The 24,908-nt window shown below is 41.4% G+C and overlaps 2 protein-coding genes across 2 annotated transcripts in view; both read left to right on the forward strand.

The window, feature by feature from the left end:
* LOC111056898 (protein suppressor 2 of zeste-like) overlaps positions 1 to 24,908 on the forward strand; it is a 215,802-nt gene that overhangs the window by 23,770 nt on the left and 167,124 nt on the right.
* LOC120349420 lies at positions 4,703 to 5,686 on the forward strand. The gene has a single exon (XM_039419445.1). The coding sequence runs from the start codon at positions 4,703 to 4,705 to the stop codon at positions 5,684 to 5,686; it is 984 nt and encodes a 327-aa protein (XP_039275379.1).

A 24,908-nucleotide genomic window follows, 5' to 3' on the forward strand; every position in this document is an offset into this window, starting at 1 on the left:
GATAGTTTTATAATTTTTAGAGATGGTATTATATCTTACGTGAAGCCAGCGTGACATTGGACAATACTTTGAATCAGTCAGCTGCGTTCGAACTGTTTAAAAACATCTGATCGATAGTAAACAAAGTGTAACCTCAAAATCAGTGAGCGATTCATAAACAATTTGTGTTTTATTTGCGAAATAATTATAATTTGATTGAATAATTTTCTAGAAAATATTCAGTACAGAACGGTACTCTTATCTAATACACAGTTACTGATAAGTAAGTGTTATCGCTCGGTCGCTAACTATTCCTTTAGCAAATTCCTTCATTTTAAAAGGTAATCACAATTTTTCTCTCTTTTCATGAGATCTATTTGAAAAATTCATCACACAGCATAAAATATATTTTCAAAACCTACTCCGAAATTCACCACTCTGGTCCGAAACTTACAACTCGACACAATATGTAAAAAATATCAATAGCACAAGGAAATTAGTTCTTCGATAATCAGAATAGGCACAAAATTTTGTTCCATAGTAATGGAATTCAACTTTTTTTTCTTTTTTTTTTAAGAATGACTTGTAAATTTGGTTTTGACACAATAAGTGCATCTCTGATAACCTGATACGAGTTATAAAATCGTTATATAGGCCTACTAAAATCATTTATTGCGTGAAACACACCATTCAAATGCAGGGTTTTTGGTTTTTACCACACGACGAACATAATATTATCCTTTGATTCGCAATTCGAGTGTACATCAATAAAAACTGGTATATGCCTTCACGGTTTAGATCTTTGTCACATCTTGATAAGCTCTGCAAGAGCTCCATGTTACACCAAGAGCTACAGAGTATAGACTGTCTAATACTGTAGTTGGAAATTATAACTTTGATGGACCTGTACAGAACACGGAAATGGGAATCCCGCAGTAAAAGTCTAAGTGTGGAATAACGTCACTAAACTTAACAGGATGGGGGCATACGCTTCATTGTACAAGGTTCGAAAATGTGCTAAATCTACCTGCCGAATGGTCTCGCAGTTGTATTGTTCTAGCTTGACCGTCCCATGCCCCCATTGATATAGGTTTTACCCGTAATAAGTGTTGATTTATTAACCTTGACTTGTTGCATTGTTAAATTATGGCAATAGAGAATTATGGCAATTGATTAATTTTGCTGTCACTTGTATCAAATTAGTCTACAATTAATTATGTCGTCACGTCAGTACATCAATTTGTTGGATCGGATAAACATCTGTCATGTTCTGATTTCAACGATTCTCGGAGATTAAGAAAATGGTTGTCTCGAAAATCAAAGTTCATTGAACCAGCAGAAAGGATAAGAAGTAAGTTTTTACAAATTTAAAATTCTACTTTCTAACCTCTCTAATGGAAGCAGCGAAGTTTCAGTTTGGGCTAACTTCTCATTCCTATGTTTGACAATTATTAGTGATGAACCAGACAAAGGTTATGACCAATCGACTTTTTGTTACATAGCCTACTCTCGAAAACTCGAAACCATCTAAAGATTTCGTTCTTTGGCCAAAGAAATTAACTCACCTTTGTAATTTTGACGATGTAAGATGATAACTTTGATAGTGCTTTATGTAAATCATTACCATAATCCTATTATTCATTCATACTCCCTCACCTTATGAAATCGGAAATTATGAAACTCGAAACCATCTAAATATTTCGTTCTTTGGCCAAAGAAATTAACTCACCTTTGGCATTTTGACGATGTAAGATGATAACTTTGATAGTGCATTATGTAAATCATTATCATAATCCTCGTATTTATTCATACTCCCTTACCTTATGAAATCGGAAAAATCAAATTTGTTGCTGTAGCTTCAATCATAAGATGCGTACAGACCTACGCGCTGCGCGACAAACGCGCGTTCCTTCTCCTTCGACAAGTATTCCCTCAGTACGGTGATCGAGATCAGAGCGCAAGCTTGCCACGTGCTCCATTGTTGACGGCGGGAGCTTGATCAGTTCGTTGCGCGCGACCTGCGATCATCTTGCGTACTGCTCGCGTTCAATTTCTGTGTGTAAAACAGCGACCACATAGTACAAATAATAGTACATAATTTGTATAATGTGGTCGCTGGCGAAAATAATATACTCGTTTAACCTCAAATGGCAGACTTATGGATAGAACTCTGACTACTGAGAGACGGCCAATACTAGTAACCTATGGTGTGAACGACATATCGGTGTCGTGCCGGTGTGTATGTAAGGTGACAGCATTGATTTCACACCTCACGACATCCGGACGACATCGCTTCGGTCAGGGCGGCATTGAAATAATAGGCAGACTATACAGTTGGCTAGGGGCCTGCGTCACGTACAAGAAAAAATGTTATAAGCGCAAAAATATCACGAATTTTGAAGTTATAAGGCTTAAGATTATTTCAAATTGAGATTGCATCACTTCTCCTCCTCCCATCTTCCTCCTCGTATTCATCATTCTCTTTCTCCCTCACTCCAATTTCTGAACTTCCTACTCCTGAAACGAATTTGTGGCAATACTCTTTTTATTACCCAGCAAATCTGCTGCTGTTCACTGGAGTCTTCCTGTTTTGGCCGTTTTACAGTGAATGCTTTAACTAAATTGAATCAGCTGATGGTTTAAATTTCAAAAATGAAACACATTGGAACAAACTTAACTCAACATTGATTCGGTTGAAGCTCAGATTCCATTAAAACTTAGCACGTTTTACTTGTTTTTCATATTATTTATTTATTCCATTGGCATTACAGATCATAATTATAATAAATATAATATGATTGGGAGAAGACAACAGGCATAGCCCAAAACTGTCTTTTCCCAAATTTTTACAAATAAAAGTTTCAAAAAGAATAAGGTTAAGATTTCACTTTCACCTCAAAAAGTCCAATTTCCACTTCAAAACTAATGAATAAACTAAAATTTTGAATTTTGATATTTAAAAACTGATTAAATTAATGTTAATTACTGATTAATGTTACATTCTAATGTATCGCCTTTACTTTGTTTCTACTTATTATGTAATGTATAAAGTTTTGGATAAATATTGAATTGAATTGAAAAAAAACTTAAGTTAAGGGTGTGATCACATTGAGAGCGTATTTGTGAAAGTGCAAGCTTGGTTATTCAGTGCATGGCCAAGCGTGTAGATGAGAAACAACATCTTGAAAGAGTAATAGGAACACACACTGAAAACGTAAACTTGCTAGTTGCGTTCTGTGTGAACAGCTACGTGCAAGTCATAATTGGTATCAATGCCACTTTCCAGATTTTGTTTTCCGGCTCATGCATGATTCGACTTGCACTTGCACATATACGCATTCAATGTAATCACACAACAAACTTAGATAGATAACAAACTGTTGAGTAGGTGGAGTTATGAATTGTTCTGAATTTGTCATCCAGCAAGTGCCGCTACCTATTGGCCAAATGTCGAGTTGATGCATTTTCAAGGTTGACCAATCAGGAGAAAGAAGGCGGAGTCTATTATTAATAGTATGCCAAGTCAACAGTAAATTTGTCATCCAACAAGTGCTGCTACCTATTGGCAATATTCAGAGTTGGATTCATTCAAACTGTTGTACAATCAGGAGAAAGTATGCAGAGTGGGAGAGAGTAAATAGACTGAAAATCATTGAGTTATATAACATTCAACATTCTGTCTAAAAATTAATCATTACAACATGCTAGATTTACTAATGTGTTGTTCAAAAAGGAACATTTAACACAATTTTATTATGAACTCGACATATGCAGTAAATGAAAGCTGTTTTCTAACACAATTCTATTACCTGAATTATCATATATTTCACTTATGGAACAGACAACAGCCGTTTCTTTAGATTTTCTTTTTCATGGAACTAAACTAACGGATCAGATCAGCACTGAAAAAGATATATTTATTGGAATAAATAGGATAATTTTCTTTTCCTAATAGCTTTTCAAATATTCAAGTAAAGAGAAAGCAATTGATACTTATATCAGTTTTCTCTATTTTCCTCGACTTTGACTGACTTATTTCAGACTTTAGAACAGCAGAAAAACTTCTAATATATTCAAGTTGCTTGGAGGGAAGCACCCATGTCAAATGATAGAGATGAAGAGTTGTAATAACTGAAAATGTGTCTAACTCACAATTGAAGAATTATTAGAGAAACCATAATATTTTTGTGACTTCTTACTTTTGCGTGTTTTAACTACAACCAGAGCATAGTTCACCCAATACACTTTTTTTATTCTATATAGATTGTTTAGCATTAGATTAGCATAGATTAGCAAGACAAGTAGGCCTCCTACATATGAAAAGATTACTAAAATCAAAAAAATGAATCATCTACCATCCACGAACACTGTTCTCTGCAATTTCAATAACGTAACAATGAAGCAAGCCTCAAGCCTTAATAACTAAATTAATCCTTATTTTATCTACCAATGAAATTACATCAATGTCCTTTGTATCGCAAATGAATGAATAAATAAAATGGATAACTTAAGAAAAGATAACACGCTTAGAATAAATAAAAGATTCATCCACTATCCCATAGCTACTACATTTGCAATAATAATAATAATAATAATAATAATAATAATAATAATAATAATAATAATAATAATAATAATAATAATAATAATAAGTTTGGAGAATCTGCACAACAGGGTGGCCTTACAGTTTGCCTGCAGTATACAAAGATGCTCTGATCCCCTTATGCAGCTGGTTCATGACCATGAAGTTGCAGGGGTTGGGGCCTTCCTATATAAGGCAGCACAGCATGCGGCAGATACCCTTGGTCTCGATTTTCGCACTGATCGGGAGGAGGAGCATGAGCCTAATCAGCTCAGGGCTAGAATAAAGACTGCTGAGTCCAGACTCCTGTTGCAGCAACATAAGGACAAGTCCTTGCATGGTGTTTTCTACAGGCATGTTGAGGAGCAAGGCTTGTCCAAGTCACTGACTTTTGCTTTTCTGAAGTCAGCAGCCCTGAAATCTGAGACTGAGGGTTTCATACTGGCATGTCAAGATGGTGTCATCAACACATTGTCATACCGCAGCAGAGTAATGCACATGGATGTTCCTGATATCAGTTGCAGGGTGTGTCATAGAGCACCAGAGACGATCATGCACATCCTGTCTTCTTGTTCTGTGCATGCAACTGCAGGCTACATCCATCGACTTAATGCTGCTCTGCGAGTTCTCTATTACCATCTTAGACACTCATATGGTATCGACAAAACACCAGTGCTGCCTTATGCCCCAGGGGAGATTGAATCTGTTGTGGGGAATGAGAGGTGCCGAATTTATTGGAATTACTCATTCTCTACCACCAGGCTTTTAAGAGCCACAAAGCCTGATGTTGTCCTCCTTGACATCACTTCGAAGACAATGTATGTCATTGAGTTTTCAGCACCAGCTGAGGGTAACATTGTCACCAAAGAGGAGGAAAAACAGACGAAATATCATGACCTTCTAATGGAGCTGCGCAGGCTAAACCCAGGCTACTCTGTGAGAATGGTGGTGTTGATTGTAGGTGTACTGGGAGGCAAGAGACCTTCATTTTTGGCCAACCTTAGAATGATTCCAGCCTGTGAGAGACCTGCTGCTGTGCTTGCAGGTCGGATGCAGAAGGCTGTCATTCTTGGATCATTACGTCTACTCAGAGCAAACGATTTAATGGTAACGGACCCAGTATGATTGTTTACCACATGGACATGTGGAGCACTCACTCTGGAAAAATCGCTTGTCACTCTTCCTTGGGGTCGGAGCCCAGGGAAATGGTGGTCAAGCAAAACCTCAAACAATAGAAATAATAATAATAATAACAATAATAATAATAATAATAATAATAATAATAATAATAATAATAATAATAATAATAATAATATATAATAATAATAATAATAATAATAATAATATAATATAATAATAATATAATAATAATAATAATAATAATATAATAATAAGGCAACTTCCAGTAGCTGAAATAATATTCATAATACAATAACATAATACAAATACAAATACATAATGACGCGCTTAGAACAAATATCGTAAATCAATACATCCACTATCCAGTAGCTATGACTTTTGCAATAACAATAAGCCTTGAATAATATTTAGAATACCATAAAATATAACGCGTCTAAAATAGAAAAATCATTTCATCAATCTACCGTCAGTAACAACAAATTTGTTATGTTTCTCTTGAATGAACAATGTGGAAATGTCACCTCCATGGATAACCCATCCCATGGAGGTGACTAAATATCCAAGCAGGTGACTAAGTCTCCATGAAGGTGACTTGGGATTCAATAAAATTATGTAGTTTTGAAATTTTTTAATAATCAAAATTGAATTATTTGTATGTTTACTTATTGTGATGATAAAACAGCTGTAATATTTATAATCTGTTATCTCTGTTACTAAGACACATATTTAATGTCGAATAAAGCTCGTGTTGAGTCCAATTCTATTACAATTTATTCGACATTAAATATAAAATAAATGGGTCCGAAAAGAAAAACGAGTAAACGTCAAGATTTAGTCAGTGAAGGAGAAAACGATTCGCAAAACCAAATGCTTGGAAAAATACTGAAACCAACAGTCTCGGATATATTCACTTTTGTTATCGTCAGCCGTGAATGCTTGAAAGTTACATGGTAAACTTAGCCGTTTTAGTTTATTATAGAATTGATCAATTGATTCTCCATAGATATTTTACACTTTTCTTCATTAATCGTGAGGCCATATTTTTCTGTTGCTCTCCAGAAATTTTCTAAATTTTCATCATGTTCTTCTTGGGTCCTTCCGCATACAATATTCTCATCTATTGACCTGAAATCTGCCTATCACCAGATACCAATCTTGCCTGAGGAAAGGCATTTCACCGCATTTGAAGTTGGACACAAACTGTATCAATTCAAAAGAATTCCGTTCGGAGTCACGAATGGAGTAGCTGCTTTCCAGAAAGTGATTGATCAAATCATAGAACAAGAAAATTTGACATCATGTTATGCCTATTTAGATGATATTATTGTATGCGGAAGGACCCAAGAAGAACATGATGAAAATTTCGAAAATTTCTGGAGAGCAACAGAAAAATATGGCCTCACGATTAATGAAGAAAAGTGTAAAATATCTATGGAGAATTTAACCTTTCTGGATTCAAAATGGTCAGGGTATGATTAAGCCCGATCCAGATCGATTAAAACCACTCCTTGACTTACCAGCTCCAAAAAATCAGAAAGAATTGAAGCGTGTCCTTGGAATGCTTGCACACTACTCCAAATGGATAAAAGAATTTTCAAAAAAGATCCATCCACTTGTGCATAATACTCACTTCCCGTTGAATGAAGAATGCAGAAATATATTTGAATCATTAAAGAAAGAATAGGATCTGCAGTTCTAGTGCACATTGATGAAAAAGTCCCGTTCACTTGGAAACTGATGCCTCAGATTACGCTATTGGAGCAGTATTAACACAGAATGAGAGACCAGTGGCGTTTTTCTCAAGAACTCTTTCCACATCTGAAACTAGGCACTCTGCAGTGGAAAAAGAAGCTTATGCCATTGTGGAATCAATCAGGAAATGGCGACATTACTTACTTGGACGAGAATTTACACTTATCACAGACCAGAAATCAGTTTCATTCATGTTTAGTAATAAACAAACCAGCAAGATTAAGAATGACAAAATCCAACGATGGCGCCTTGAATTGTCAGAATATAAGTTCAATATAATTTATAGAGTTGGAAAAGAGAATATACCAGCAGATACACTATCAAGAGTCTGTGCCACTGTTGGATGCCATACAGATATAAAGAAACTGATAAAAATTCATGAGGACCTGTGTCATCCAGGAGTTACTCGACTCCATCATTGGACCAAAACAAAGAACTTACCATATTCAATAGATGATGTAAAAGAAGTATGTTCCAAATGTATTACATGTTCTGAAATGAAACCACGCTATGCCAAAGGAACTGGCCGCCTTATCAAAGCAACTCGACCATTTGAACGTCTTAATATGGATTTCAAAGGCCCACTACAATCAAGTTCAAGGAACAAGTATATTTTAGTTCTTATAGACGAATATTCCAGATTCCCATTTGCCTTCCCCTGTCCTGACATGACTACTAATACAGTAATAAAACACCTTACATCACTATTCTCTCTTTTTGGTGTACCGTCTTACATACATTCCGATAGAGGAACATCGTTTATGTCATCAGCTTTGAAAAATTCCTACTATCAAAAGGAATTGCCAGCAGCAGAACATCGCCCTATAATCCAGCCGGTAATGGGCAAGTCGAACGGTACAATGGAGTTATATGGAAAAGTGTGATGCTAGCCCTAAAATCGAGAGGTTTGAACAACAGTCACTGGGAACAAGTTCTCCCCGATGCCCTTAACTCTATTCGTTCCCTATTATGCACAAGCACCAACTGCACACCACATGAGCGGATGTTTTTACATGCAAGAAACTCAAGTAATGGAAAACCATTACCAACCTGGCTATTGACACCTGGACCAGTATGGTTGAAGAAGATGACAAAAAACTCAAAACAAGAATCGCAAGTTGAAAAAGTTGAATTAATCGAGAGTAACCCTGAATATGCGTTTGTTCGCCACAACGACGGCAGAGAATCGACAGTCTCACTCCGCCAGCTCGCCCCATACCCCACGAGTGCCGATTGATATTAAGGGGGGAAGATTGTGATGATAAAACAGCTGTAATATTTATAATCTGTTATCTCTGTTACTAAGACACATATTTAATGTCGAATAAAGCTCGTGTTGAGTCCAATTCTATTACACTTATTAACATACTTTGAAGGTAATGTATCTCTGGAATGAACAATGAGGAAATGTCACCTCCATGGATAACCCATTCCATGGAGGTGACTCAATCTCCGTGGAGGTGACTTAGAATTCAGCAAAATTGTGTAGTTAGTTTTAACAGATTTATAATAATCTAAATTGTATGTTTACTCATTAACATACTGTGAGTGTTATGTTTCTCTTGAATGAACAATGAGCGTGAATGAACGTGACCAAATCCCCATGGAGGTGACTTCTAATTCGAAAAAATTATGTAGTTTCAACAAATTCATAATAATCAAAATTGTATTTTTACTTATTAACTTTGAGTGTTATGTTTCTCTGGAATGAACAATGAGGGAATGTCACCTCCATGGATAACTCATTCCATGGAGGTGACTGAATCTCCATGGAGGTGACTAAATGATCATGGAGGTGACTATATCTCCATGGAGGTGACTTAGAATTCAATAAAATTATGTAGTTAGTTTCAACAAATTTATGATAATCAAAATTGTATGTTTACTCATAACCATACATTAACAACTTCCAGTAGTCAAAATAATATTCAGAATACAATGACGCGCTTAGAACAAATATCGTAAATCAATACATCCACTATCCAGTAGCTATACTTTTGCAATTACAATAAGCCTGGAATAATATTTAGAATACTATAATAAAGCGCCTAGAATAAAGTAATCATTTCATCAATCTACCATCAGTAACAACAAATTTCGCAATTTCAATGAAGCCTGAATAATTTAAGAGCTTGGAGCGTTTCACTCGGTTTAGCGCTGTAGTTAATTTTGGTTAGCAGCAATTTTGAGCTCACTCGACATCAGAAAATGTCAGAGTTCATTTTCCTCTATACTCGGCAGCGTAGTACTGTACATGTGCGTGCGTGCGATCTACGGCTATGTTGGCCTCTAGTGAGATTCACATTAAACTGTCATCATTGGCTGAATCTGGAACTTTGATGTCATTCATGAGGAAAATACTGTCTGTTCAAAAAGAATCTTATTATAGTGGGATACACGTTGACTGTCAGCGTTAGTTGAACGGGTAGTAATGATGTGTTATTTATAGGGTATGATGACAGATTGAGGTGAATCCAACTACAATAGAGGCCGACTATCATGACGACTGTACATCATTAATCTCTGCATCACATGAAATCTATTGTTGAACACGGAAAATAGCAGTTACACTTCAAAGGTTCTGTCTCATTTTCACTGGATGAATCTTTCGCTCTCTTTTCTTCTATTGATTGCTCAAATTTCCGGCATTTCCACATTTGATACCTTTTTAGTGCACATTTTATTTTCTACTAGTAATGTATAGGTTTTTCTGTACAGATTAATTATAGAGAAATAATAAGTTATAAAATCGCTTCCCGGTGGTTCGGAATCAACCTAAAACTGTAGGTCTATTCATCTCTCATTTCTTTTGGTAGAGAGTTAGTGGGGAGGATATTTTTAATATTCTTTCCGAAGAATGGACATTGATATGTCCAAAGCTCCGCCAATTTATGTAGATGCATAACAATATGATTATTATCTATAGTTATTATATTACAAATTGCTTTTTCATATCATATACAGTTCAATAATTATTTTCTTAGTCTATATTATGTAAATTCATCTATAATTTTACTGTATTGTAAGCTATTGTATATAAGTGTATAAGCCAGTATATATTGTAATCTACATAAATAAAGTACTCAATCAATCAATCAATTTCCATCCGCCTCATTACCCACGCACAAGCCTAGAGATCTTGTGGGCATCACCCTCAACAGCAAAAAATTGATTTTGTATGCAGTATTCGTTCAGATACATCTTATCTTTTAAAAATATTTCACTTGAATGGGCTACTTTTGCACAAATTAATAAAAATAATATGAAAACTTTTAGTACCCTTTATTATTAAAAACTTAAAAATATCTTAACCACTAGTTTCGACTCATAATCATAATCAATCAGCGAGAAATTTTATCTAGCTAGACAATTTAATCGATTTGATCAACTTAATATAAATTGTTGACATGACATGATAATCTTCCTAAACTATAGTATATCATAATTTTCAAAGTTGATCATTATTTGACAATTTCAAGTGATTAGTGAGTGTTATTTTGTTATTCAATTTGGTTTGTTATAATCTAAATTATATGTTTTTTGTTTTCAAATGTTTGAACACAAAATTGAACCTGAATTCAAATGTATGGAACATAACCTACTTTCTGGACTATTTATAGTTTATAAATCAAAATTCGGGAAAGAAACAGTTTTGGGCTGTGCTGTTAGTACTTCCCCAATCATTTTAACCCTTAAGTGGTCGCGCGGGGTGTTTTAAACACCCCAGTAAGGTAAATTTTGCTCTAGCTTGATTGATCGATTGGCTAACCTGCTGACCGGTACAGTACCTTCAAACCAGTGCATGAATGAGAGAACCAAATCAAAAAACCAGTTCTGCGACACTAATTGTATGAGTAAGATCTCTTCAATTGTCTTTGGGGTGTCGGCAACACCCCGCTCGACTACTAAAGTAACTTTTTGTTGAGTTACTGACACATGAAAACAGTATGTAACAATTGCCTAAACTAGGTGAATGATGTTGATGCAAATAAAATGTAAGTTGAACATGGCCTAAATTTACTTTTCCTCATATTCTATGTCAATTTTCAGATCAATATAAAGTTACCTATTCAGTAAAAATTTCTGTTACACTTTCTCGCATAATATATGAATTGGTCATATTTGGATATGAGCTGCCATGTCATGGAAAGCATGATTGGATTGAAATTCATGGGATTAATTTAGTATTATTCATATTCAATGCAGTAAAACATTGAAAACAAGAAAAACATTATTCTGAATATATATATTTTTTACAAAACTTGTACAAATACAGCTTGACTCGAAATCTGGTGATCTTTTATTTAAAAATCTGATAATTATAAACTAAATTTTGAAATTACATGAGTGTAAGCACAATGATATCAGGGGAGTCCATTTTATTGTTTAAAAATAGTTTCTTCCCTTAGTAACAAAAAGGAAAGCAGTTATAAAATTTTTCATTTGGGGTGTTCTGAACACCCCATGCGAGCACTTGTGTTTCAAAAAGCTGCGCGACCACTTAAGGGTTAAAGAATTGTGTTTGGTTTATCGAAAGTCAATAAATAAATAACGAGCGAAGCTCTGTGCCCCGATATCAATAATAATAATATTGGCACAGTGAACAAATTGTTTCATCTGAATTCATTCTGGTTCAATTTTCTCAAGCTGCGTTTACACCAAAGTTATCAACAAAATGTTAATAACTTAAGCCTTATAGATTATATTAGATTGAACATAACTTATCATACACATGATGAACATATGTGTTTGTCAAGTTCCGTTCAATCTAATAGTGTCTATAAGAATTAAGTTATCAACATTTTGTTAATAACTTTGGTGTAACCCCAGCTTTAGACGAATTTTTAATTTATCAATGGGTGAACAGGTACGGTATATACGAAATAATCCTAAGGTAATAAACCTACTGTTACCTTGGTTTTTCATTATAGCAACGTAGAGACACATAGAGAAAAGCGGAAGTCTGTCAAATGAGCACTAATGACTCTTCTCTTCATTTTCATGAAGAGAAAGATGGATTCCCACCTGCTGGCACTTACTCTCACTCACACACTCTCTCTCACTCACTGTCTCACTCTCTCTCACTCACTCACACTCTCTCTCCCTCGAACTCACACCCTCTCACCAAGTCACTCTTTCTCTCTCCCCTGTTACCCAATCATAATTACCAACCCTCAACCCCAAATCCTAAACAACCATCTCGGACCCCCTAACTAACGCTACAAAGAACTTCCTCCAGAAAAAAGTTTATAAATGCTCTTACTGGGGCTGATGAAACAAATAGGTAAGCCCACAGGAAGTGGGTTTCGACTTCAGGGGAAGCTTCATCCCTGAATATTATTCACAATTATTATAAAATGAATTTCAAAGCCTTCCGAGTAAATCTCGTGAATGAAATTAAGGCTTTCATTTTTGAATCTCGGCTTTAGAATAGAATAGAATAGAATGACTTTTTTATTTATGTTGACGTGGCGAAGTTTGGACAATGTTATCCACTCTACCACTTAACCACGTCGTTAGCAAACAATACAATACAAAATATGCAGAGATAACAAAAAAAAAATGAAGCAAGAAATGACAATAAAATGTAATGAATATGAGAGATCAATATTGAATAATAAAAGTATTTTAGAAAATAAGTGTTTTCCAATAAACTCAATCACTTCACTGCTGAAAGAAAAAGCGAAAAATAAATTTAAATTAAAAACAAAATAAAAAACAAGCTACTGGAGAGAATTAATACAGTAAGAATTGGAATCAAAGATGAAATTTGTTCATTTTATGAATAGTGGATATGGATATGAGGAAAAAGAACCTGTGTAGGCCTAACAGTAATCAATACCTGGGAAAGAGAATAAAGAAAAGTGGGGAAAATCAGATAGCAAATAAGAAGATTTAAAATAGGAAAAATTTTGAAAAGAAAGAGGATAAGATGAAGCTACATATATCAATACATATTTTTGAGAATTGTAATAGATACAGAATTGCAATGCAATACGTTTTGCAGAATAAAATGTTTTATAGACAAGGAAAAAAAAACTGCGAAAACAATAGAAATTTAAAAGACAAACACACCAGACATTCAACATTCACACTCGTGAGCATCCTATGAGGATACTGATAAATTTAATGATAGCAAGATGAAGCCCCGTCTACCGACTCAAACAAGCTCACCGCCACCCAACAGCCAACCAACAACTGTCTTTAGAAAGACAGTCACTACATTATCAACATCGCAAACCGTAAGGAAATAAGAGCTGCATATAATTATTATGAGCACACCTGAAATTGATGGTTAGTTTACGGATTCTGCCCAATATGAAGATGAGAAATTTGATTCGCCGCATATTATTGGTAATCAGGAATTGATAAACTGATAATTATTAATAAACTAGGGTAATCAAAAGTATTTTTTATCAATAATTGAAGTTTAGTTTGTTTACTTTACCACTGGAAATTGTGTGGCTTAATACGAATGATTGTTCTTATTTCCAGTTACCATGATCTGAGAATGCACTGCCAAGTAGGCTACCAAAAACACGTTCAAGAGGAGACAAAAACTAATTTATGGAAAGATTGTGTCTCTTCAGAATTCTGATTTGTGGGATTGGGTGAATTTTAGAAAAAAAACCGTTCCTGATCATTTTTCCTGAAATTTGAAATTTTCTAGAATATATATGATTTCAAATAGCAATACAACAATAAGATATCCTGATTCTATCCCTTTGAAGTTGAAAACTTGAGTTTATAAGCATACTAGCCGTCAGGCTCGCTTCGCTCGCCATATCCGTCTAGCCAGGGCGCTCCGCCCCCTGGACCCCCGACTGGATCGTCCAAGAATGAGATCAGCAGGCATTTTTCATTAGGACATTTTTATCATATGTTAGGACGATCCAGTCGGGGATCCAGATTAAACGTCTGGCTAAACGGATATGGCGAGCGAAGCGAGCCTGACGGCTAGTAATATAATATTCCCAGGAATAGCTCTGATTGAAGTAGCGGTGCCCAATCAATTTTTCCGCGATAAATGCATATCAATCTTCAACTTGGTGCTAACCTAACAAAGTCAACTCAACTTAATGCCAACCTGACAAAATTATTAATTTAGTTACCAGTTAACAACTGTTTCGAAGAGGTACTCTCTCTAGATTATAGTTCTATATCAACATATGATATGTACATTTTTCAATTATAATTAAGAGAATAAGAAAAATATACATGCTAAAAGACGAACTTTGAACCCTTAAAAACCACCCTTAGAGTTAAAATATTGCCAAAAGATTTCTTAGTGCGCCTCTAAAGGGCCAACTGAACATACCTACCAAATTTGAACGTTTTTGGTCCGGTAGATTTTTAGCTCTGCGAGTGAGGGAGTGAGTCAGTCAGTCAGTGAGTGCCATTTTGCTTTTATATATATATACTTTGATGATTATTTAATATAAATATATAGAATATAGATAGAAGATAGATTTTGCCCATTATGTAAATAATCATCAAAGTATATATATATAAAAGCAAAATGGCACTCACTGACCGACTGACTGACTGACTTTTGTCAGTGCCATTTTGCTTATATATATATATATACTTTGATGATTATTTACATAATGGGCAAAATCTATCTTCTATCTATATTCTATATATTTATATATATTATATTATATATATATATATATATAGATAGAAGATAGATTTTGCTCATTATGTAAATAATCATCAAAGTATATATATATATATAAAAGCAAAATGGCACTCACTGACTGACTGACTGACTGACTGACTCACTCCCTCACTCGCAGAGCTAAAAATCTACAGGACCAAAAACGTTCAAATTTGGTAGGTATGTTCAGTTGGCCCTTTAGAGGCGCACTAAGAAATCTTTTGGCAATATTTTAACTCTAAGGGTGGTTTTTAAGGGTTCAAAGTTCGTCTTTTAGCATGTATATTCTTCTTATTCTCTTAATTATAATTGAAAAATGTACATATCATATGTTGATATAGAACTATAATCTAGAGAGAGTACCTCTTCGAAACAGTTGTTAACTGGTAACTAAATTAATAATTTTGTCAGGAATGAAAAGTTAGTAACTTTGATGATTATTGACATAATGGGCAAAATCTATCTTCTATCTATATTCTATATATTTATATTATATTATATATTATATTTTATATATATATATATATATATATATATATATATATATATATATATATATAATATAATATAAATATATAGAATATAGATAGAAGATAGATTTTGCCCATTATGTCAATAATCATCAAAGTTACTAAATTTTCATTGGATTTCTCAGCTGATTGTAGGCCTACTTGAGAATATTGATCTTTCAAGTACCCTCATGAGACCGTCACAAAATTACAAAATTGGAAATACGGAAAATGTGAAATCTTGCGCCATGCCATTCAAGGACCAATGTTTTCTGGAACTATTTTATGTAAGGAATCACCGCACGAAGATTGTCGGTCTACTTCAGAAACACTCTGCTTCCAAATTTGTCTCTGAAAGTGGTACCATTGCCGTTATTAATTTAGCGGCCGTAATGTGACGGTGGGTGACATCATTGAAGTTTTAACTATATAATCCACATCTTCACTGAATCTTTTCCCAACAAAAATGTTATTACTATTTACATATAGCATCACATCAACCATTCTCATGTTTATTTTTATTTATATTTTTTACAGAGAAGCACTGATTGGGAGAGAAAAACTAAGGATACTCCTTGTAGCCTACTATTTCTCTCCCAAACTTAGGTAACACTTTGAAAGTCCAAAATAGGGTTATGATTTCACTTTACTAAAATTTAGTCCATTTTCACTCAAAAAAAATCTGGTGTGGCGCACTCACACAACTTTCCTTGCCGTTATGAAAATTGATCACCTGACGCTAGTGTTCCCGCGCATCTCAAGTCTACTATTCAAATATTTGAGCCATCTGGTGACAGGGCAATAACGCTGGAGACACACATGAGGTCTGCTATCTCTTCATAGTGAATGATTTAATAGAATCAACATTAATTTGCAATTGAATAATCACATTTTCTCGAATTTAAAGCTTATTTTCGAATTTAAGTGGAAATGTTACTGAACATTAATTGTAGAGATTTTCATGCTCAATCTACTCCACTTGATTTTCTTTGTTTCAATTGTATCTGAAGCCTGATAATTGGGAATCTATCTGCATTGATGGGGCGGAGCTCCTGAAATTTCTACAGATATGGGACTTGTGACAGTTGATAGAGCTTATCGATGACTATTTTAGGTATGAATTTGATCAAAATCGTTGGAGCCGTTTCCGAGAAAATCACGAAAAACCCTGTTTTTGACAACATTTTCGCCATTTTAGCCGCCATCTTGAATTGCATTTGATCGAAATTGTTCGTGTCGGATCCTTATAGTGAAAGGACCTTAAGTTCCAAATTTCAAGTCATTCCGTTAATTGGGAGATGAGATATCGTGTACACAGACGCACATACACTCACACACACACACACAACACACACACACCACACACACACACACACACACACACACACACACACCACACACACACCACACACCACACACACACACACACACACACACACACACACACACACACACACACAACACACACACACCACACACCACACACACACACACACACACACACACACACACACCACACCACACACACACACACACAACACACACACACACACACACCACACACACCACACACACACACCACACACACACACACACACACACACACACACACACACACACACAACACACACCACACACACACACACACACAACACACACACACACCAATACCCAAAAACCACTTTTTTGGACTCAGGGGACCTTGAAACGTATAGAAATTTAGATATTGGGGTACCTTATTTTTTTTGGAAAGCAATACTTTCCTTACCTATGGTAATAGGGCAAGGAGAGTAAAAATCCAAGTACTCTTTTTAAAAATTATTTAATCACAACATGTTTCGGCTATGATGCCATTTTTCAAGACTAATTCTATCCGTTTGAAAGTTGGAAAATTGAGTTTTTCAGCATATTATTCTGCTCATTGAGTCAATAATCATGGAAATTACAAACTGATAACTAGTTTCATTGGATTCCTTGGCTGATGTACATGATAATTGATCACTCACTAATGAGACCGACACCAGACTATAAATTTTATATGAAGAAAAATGTAAAATCTTCCGCCATATCTCGGTAACAGAAAAGGACCCATACTTGGAACTTGTTTTATGTAAGGAAACACCGTACGAAGATTGTCGGTCTATTCCAGAAACAATCTGCATAGTCTGCTTCCAAATTTGTCTCCGAAAGCGGTGCCGTTATCTAGCGGCTCTAATGTGGCGGTGGGTGACGTCATTGAAATTTTGGCTTTATGATCCACATCTTTACTGAATCTTTTTTCAACAAAAATCCTATTATATTAAGCAATCAATTTCTGTATTTATATTCTGAGTAGATCTTTGCCCACACCTATTTCTATCAGAGTTCCCAGTGTCGCTCTGGGCCGGCTAAACTCAGTCGGCGACTGGGGAGGGCCGCGGCAGGGGACGGGAGTCTCGGTGGGGCGTCCGTCAACCACCCTCGCTCGGGTTGGGGGTTGAAACAGGGTTTTGAGTGCTTTGGAGAAATGTTTCCCTCTTTTAGGAAAGAGGGGCCGTGCTTTCGCACTGCCAAACAGGGTTGGTCGCGGAAAGAAGGGAACAGGAACCTTGCAGTGTTAGTCGTGAGAAAGGGCTTCGTGTCGGGATTAAGTCCTAGTCCTCGGGCACCGGGTGTCTTCCCGGGGTCCGGGTTGGTTGCGGGGCTCTGGTAAAGGCTTTCCCTGGCCTTCCCAGAGGTCCTCTCGTGATCCCGCACTAGACTAGTGCGCTGCGGCGGCCAGTACTCTGGACTTTCCTAAGTCCTACTGGCCGGGCACCAGCTGTCCTCCCGGGGTCCGGATCGTCCGCGGAGTTGCGGGAAAGGTTTTCCCTGGCCTTCCTGGACGTCCTCTTGCGATCCCGCGCTGGACTACTGCGCTGCGGCGGCCAGCACTCTGGACTTTCCTAAGTCCTACTGGCCGGGCACTAGCTGTCCTCCTGGGGTCCGGATCGTCCGCGGAGTTGCGGGAAAGGCTTTTCCTGGCCTTCCTGGACGTCCTCTTGCGATCCCGCACTGGACCAGTGCGCTGCGGCGGCCAGCACTCTGGACTTTCCTAAGTCCTACTGGCGGGCACTAGCTGTCCTCCTGGGGTCCGGATCGTCCGCGGAGTCGCGGGAAAGGCTTTTCCTGGCCTCCCTAGACGTCCTCTTGCGATCCCGCACTGGACTAGTGCGCTGCGGCGGCCAGTACTCTGGACTTTCCTAAGTCCTACTGGCCGGGCACTAGCTGTCCTCCTGGGGTCCGGATCGTCTGCGGAGTTGCGGGAAAGGTTTTTCCTGGCCTTCCTGGACGTCCTCTTGCGATCCCGCACTGTACCAGTGCGCCGCGGCGGCCAGCACTCTGGACTTTCCTAAGTCCTACTGGCCGGGCACTAGCTGTCCTCCTGGGGCCCGGATCGTCCGCGGAGTTGCGGGAAAGGCTTTTCCTGGCCTTCCTAGACGTCCTCTTGCGATCCCGCACTGGACTAGTGCGCTGCGGCGGCCAGCACTCTGGACTTTCCTAAGTCCTACTGGCCGGGCACTAGCTGTCCTCCTGGGGTCCGGATCGTCCGCGGAGTTGCGGGAAAGGCTTTTCCTGGCCTTCCTAGACGTCCTATCTCGCCTCGATGCCCCACTGGTGGCCTACCAATGGAGAGTCAGGTTTCGACCAAACCTGACGTGTTGTCGTTGGTCGAAACTGGCAACCCGTCGTCCAAACAGGTTAAGTGTCGTTTAACACTCGCCCAAGCGAGTGTAGAGCAGTGGAGTTCACTGTGTGAGAGGCTAATCGACTTTAGCCTCGACACAACTCCCGGTCGCTGAAGAAATCGGAGTTCACTTAGTACTGGTGTACTGTGACGTTGCTAGCTGCTCGCTGCTTCCTTCTCACCTCTCTCGATCGCTCGACTTGGCTCTCCGAACTCGACTGCCTCTTGCTGGCCTTTCTCGAGCCTCCCTCAGTGACCGAGAGGGAGGGGAGAGAGGATGCGCAGCAACGCTGAGCGGTAGGCCAGTGGCTGGCTTGAACGTTGACCCCTCAGATTCTATGAAAGATAGCCGAGCGTCGAATAAATGAGCCCTAAATTCAATGCCTTTCTCTAGTTACGATATACATTGTGACACACTGTTCCTACTAAGGGAAGGGGGGGGGAAAAGAGAGGGGGAGGAGAGGGGGGGGTGAGGATGGAAGGGGTAAACGGCAGACAGAAGGTCCCAAATGCCTGAGTACATTCTGCCGCCTCTCCGCCGGTCAACATAGACCGAACATAAACTGGGCGCCAGGTTGGTTCCTCGCCAACCGGTGGTGATGCGTCGGCACCATCCGAAGAAATGAGCAAGCTACCCGGCCAGATCCTAGGCCTAGCTTCAGAGAAGATCTTGAAGATCTGCGCCGTGCTTTCGCACTGCGTTGAGACGCTGTGTTCGCACACTGCAAGAGACCGCCGTGTTTGCACACTGCAAGAGGCCGCCGTGCTTCCGCACTGCGATGGGGGACGCCGTACTTTCGCACTGCAAGAAACGCCGTGCTTTCGCACTGCAATGGGGGACGCCGTGTTTGCACACTGCAAGAGGCCGCCGTGCTTCCGCACTGCGATGGGGGACGCCGTGCTTTCGCACTGCAAGAAACGCCGTGCTTTCGCACTGCAAAGGACCGCCGTGCTTCCGCACTGCAATGGGGGACGCCGTGTTTGCACACTGCAAGAGGCCGCCGTGCTTCCGCACTGCGATGGGGGACGCCGTGCTTTCGCACTGCAAGAAACGCCGTGCTTTCGCACTGCAAAGGACCGCCGTGCTTCCGCACTGCAACGGGGGACGCCGTGTTTGCACACTGCAAGAGGCCGCCGTGCTTCCGCACTGCGATGGGGGACGCCGTGTTTGCACACTGCAAGAGGCCGCCGTGCTTCCGCACTGCGATGGGGGGACGCCGTGCTTTCGCACTGCAAGAAACGCCGTGCTTTCGCACTGCAAAAATAAGGACGCGGTGCTTTCGCACTGCAAAAGGAATGCCGTGCTCTCGCACTGCCGGGGCGCCGTGCTTCCTCACTGCCAGGAACACCATGCTTTCGCATCGCGAAAAGGACGCCGTGCTCCCGCACTGCAGAGTTGCCGTGTTTCCACACTGCCGAGCACTGCAGATGAGAGCGCCGTGCTCTCGCACTGCCAGGAAGGGCGGGTAACACAAAAAAAAAACGAGGTGAACACACCTCAGACAGGTTCTGAGAACCTAAGTAGCATTGCAAGGGAAACGCCGTGCTTCCGCACTGCTAAGAGTCGCCGTGCTCTCGCACTGCAAAAAAATAAGGACGTGGTGCTTTCGCACTGCCGAGTCGCCGTGCTTCCGCACTGCCCAGGACGCCGTGCTTCCGCACTGCAGGTGAGAGCGCCGTGCTTTCGCACTGCCGGGGAGCGCCGTGTCACACTTGCAGGACACTGCCGGGAAGTGTCGTGCTTCGCACTGTACATAAATGGACGCCGTGCTTTCGCATTGCCGAGTCGCCGTGTTTTCACACTGCAGAAGGACGCCGTGCTGTCGCACTGCAGGTAAGAGCGCCGTGCTCTCGCACTGCCAGGAGGGACAACACAGGGTACACAAAACACACAAAAAACACAGAAACACAAAAAACACAGAAACACAAAAAACACAGAAACACACAAACACAGAAACAAATCGCCGGGCTTTCGCCCTGCGGGCCGTGCTTGCGCACTGCGTGCCGTGTTTTCACACTGCCGCGGTGTTCCCACACCGCGAAGGTGTGCGTCCGCGTAATGACAATCCAGACACTCACTGACCGATGTGTCATGCTTGCGCACGGCGTTCGGACGAGCTCGCAATCTGGCTGCCGTGTTCCCACACTGCCTTGGTCAAGCTCGCGCACTACCTTTGCCGGGCTTTCGCCCTGCGGGCGGGCTTTCGCCCTGCATGCCGTGCTTGCGCACTGCGATGGGGGACGCCGTGCTTTCGCACTGCAAGAAGCGCCGTGCTTTCGCACTGCAAAAATAAGGACGCGGTGCTTTCGCACTGCCAAAGGAATGCCGTGCTTTCGCACTGCCCGGAGCGCCGTGCTTCCGCACTGCCAGGAACGCTATGCTTCCGCATCGCGAAAAGGACGCCGTGCTCCCGCACTGCAGAGTTGCCGTGTTTCCACACTGCCGGGGACGCCGTGCTTCCGCACTGCAGATGAGAGTCGCGGTGCTCTCGCACTGCCAGGAAGGGCGGGTAACACAAAAAAAAAAAAAAAAAAAAACGAGGTGAACAACACCTCAGACAGGTTCTGAGAACCTAAATAACATTGCAAGGGAAACGCCGTGCTTCTGCACTGCAATGAGTCGCCGTGCTCTCGCACTGCAAAAATAAGGACGCGGTGCTTGCGCACTGCAAAAGGAACGCCGTGCTTTCGCACTGCCCGGGGCGCCGTGCTTCCGCACTGCCAGGAACGCTATGCTTCGCATCGCGAAAAGGACGCCGTGCTCCGCACTGCAGAGTTGCCGTGTTTCCACACTGCCGGGGACGCCGTGCTTCCGCACTGCAGATGAGAGTCGCGGTGCTCTCGCACTGCCAGGAAGGGCGGGTAACACAAAAAAAAACGAGGTGAACAACACCTCAGACAGGTTCTGGGAACCCAAATAACATTGCAAGGGAAACGCCGTGCTTCCGCACTGCAATGAGTCGCCGTGCTTGCGCACTGCATGTGCCGGGCTTTCGCCCTGCATGGCCGTGTTTTCACACTGCCGCGGTGTTCCCACACCGCGAAGGTGTGCGTCCGCGTAATGACAATCCAGACACTCACTGACCGATGTGTCATGCTTGCGCACGACGTTCGGACGAGCTCGCAATCTGGCTGCCGTGTTCCCACACTGCCTTGGTCAAGCTCGCGCACTACCTTTGCCGGGCTTTCGCCCTGCATGCCGTGCTTGCGCACTGCATGTGCCGGGCTTTCGCCCTGCATGCCGTGCTTGCGCACTGCGATGGGGGACGCCGTGCTTTCGCACTGCAAGAAGCGCCGTGCTTTCGCACTGCAAAAATAAGGACGCGGTGCTTTCGCACTGCCAAAGGAATGCCGTGCTTTCGCACTGCCCGGAGCGCCGTGCTTCCGCACTGCCAGGAACGCTATGCTTCCGCATCGCGAAAAGGACGCCGTGCTCCCGCACTGCAGAGTTGCCGTGTTTCCACACTGCCGGGGACGCCGTGCTTCCGCACTGCAGATGAGAGTCGCGGTGCTCTCGCACTGCCAGGAAGGGCGGGTAACACAAAAAAAAACGAGGTGAACAACACCTCAGACAGGTTCTGAGAACCTAAATAACATTGCAAGGGAAACGCCGTGCTTCCGCACTGCAATGAGTCGCCGTGCTCTCGCACTGCAAAAATAAGGACGCGGTGCTTGCGCACTGCAAAAGGAACGCCGTGCTTTCGCACTGCCCGGGGCGCCGTGCTTCCGCACTGCCAGGAACGCTATGCTTTCGCATCGCGAAAAAGGACGCCGTGCTCCCGCACTGCAGAGTTGCCGTGTTTCCACACTGCCGAGGACGCCGTGCTTCCGCACTGCAGATGAGAATCGCGGTGCTCTCGCACTGCCAGGAGGGGCGGGTAACACAAAAAACGAGGGGAACAACACCTCAGACAGGTTCTGGGAACCCAAATAACCTTGCAAGGGGAACGCCGTGCTTCCGCACTGCAATGAGTCGCCGTGCTTGCGCACTGCATGTGCCGGGCTTTCGCCCTGCATGGCCGTGTTTTCACACTGCCTTGCTTCGCCGTGCTTGCGCACTGCATGTGCCGGGCTTTCGCCCTGCATGGCCGTGTTTTCACACTGCCTTGCTTCGCCGTGCTTGCGCACTGCATGTGCCGGGCTTTCGCCCTGCATGGCCGTGTTTTCACACTGCCTTGCTTCGCCGTGCTTGCGCACTGCATGTGCCGGGCTTTCGCCCTGCATGGCCGTGTTTTCACACTGCCTTGCTTCGCCGTGCTTGCGCACTGCATGTGCCGGGCTTTCGCCCTGCATGGCCGTGTTTTCACACTGCCTTGCTTCGCCGTGCTTGCGCACTGCATGTGCCGAGCTTTCGCCCTGCATGGCCGTGTTTTCACACTGCTTGCTTCGCCGTGCTTGCGCACTGCAAAAGGAACGCCGTGCTTCCGCACTGCAATGAGTCGCCGTGCTTGCGCACTGCATGTGCCGGCTTTCGCCCTGCATGGCCGTGTTTTCACACTGCCTTGCTTCGCCGTGCTTGCGCACTGCATGTGCCGGGCTTTCGCCCTGCATGGCCGTGTTTTCACACTGCCTTGCTTCGCCGTGCTTGCGCACTGCATGTGCCGGGCTTTCGCCCTGCATGGCCGTGTTTTCACACTGCCTTGCTACGCCGTGCTTGCGCACTGCATGTGCCGGGCTTTCGCCCTGCATGGCCGTGTTTTCACACTGCCTTGCTTCGCCGTGCTTGCGCACTGCATGTGCCGAGCTTTCGCCCTGCATGGCCGTGTTTTCACACTGCCTTGCTTCGCCGTGCTTGCGCACTGCATGTGCCGGGCTTTCGCCCTGCATGGCCGTGTTTTCACACTGCCTTGCTTCGCCGTGCTTGCGCACTGCATGTGCCGGGCTTTCGCCCTGCATGGCCGTGTTTTCACACTGCCTTGCTTCGCCGTGCTTGCGCACTGCATGTGCCGGGCTTTCGCCCTGCATGGCCGTGTTTTCACACTGCCTAGCTTCGGACAGCTGGGATGAATCTCCAACACGACTAGGAACTCGTCGTGGTCTCAGCAATAGTCAGCTGAGATACAGCTCCAATAATCCCAGGAGCTCGTCGAGGAAGTAGACTCAAGTTGTAGTCCCCATCCTCAAGAAGAAACGTGATACACAACAATGTAACACTTCACAGGAGTCAGAAGTTGATAGAGGTGAATTGGAGTCCAGGAAAACCACCAAGTGTCAGAGTGATTGATACCCTCAGATAGTTCAGTGTATCAGCAACTTATTGTTCACAATAAAAGATGAGAGATGACAATATGATGTAGAATACTGAATTATATGGTTGACATGAAGCCACTAGTTGTGATGTTACACCACGTATTTCGATTTTATATCACAATTAAATGTGGTCGAAATAATAATTCATTTTCGATCTTTTATGAGGATCACAGCCTTCTCACTATATCACCATAATAGAATCGGAACTATAAATTTCAACTCAATATTCCACTTCTCACTGTTCATTTCTATAATGAAATCTATCACATGATTTACTTATGCAAAGTAACCATCCATTGGATGTAAATGACAGTGTGTTTATTATAACAG

This window comes from Nilaparvata lugens, chromosome 1, assembly GCF_014356525.2.
Source record: "Nilaparvata lugens isolate BPH chromosome 1, ASM1435652v1, whole genome shotgun sequence".
Lineage (NCBI taxonomy): Eukaryota > Metazoa > Arthropoda > Insecta > Hemiptera > Delphacidae > Nilaparvata > Nilaparvata lugens.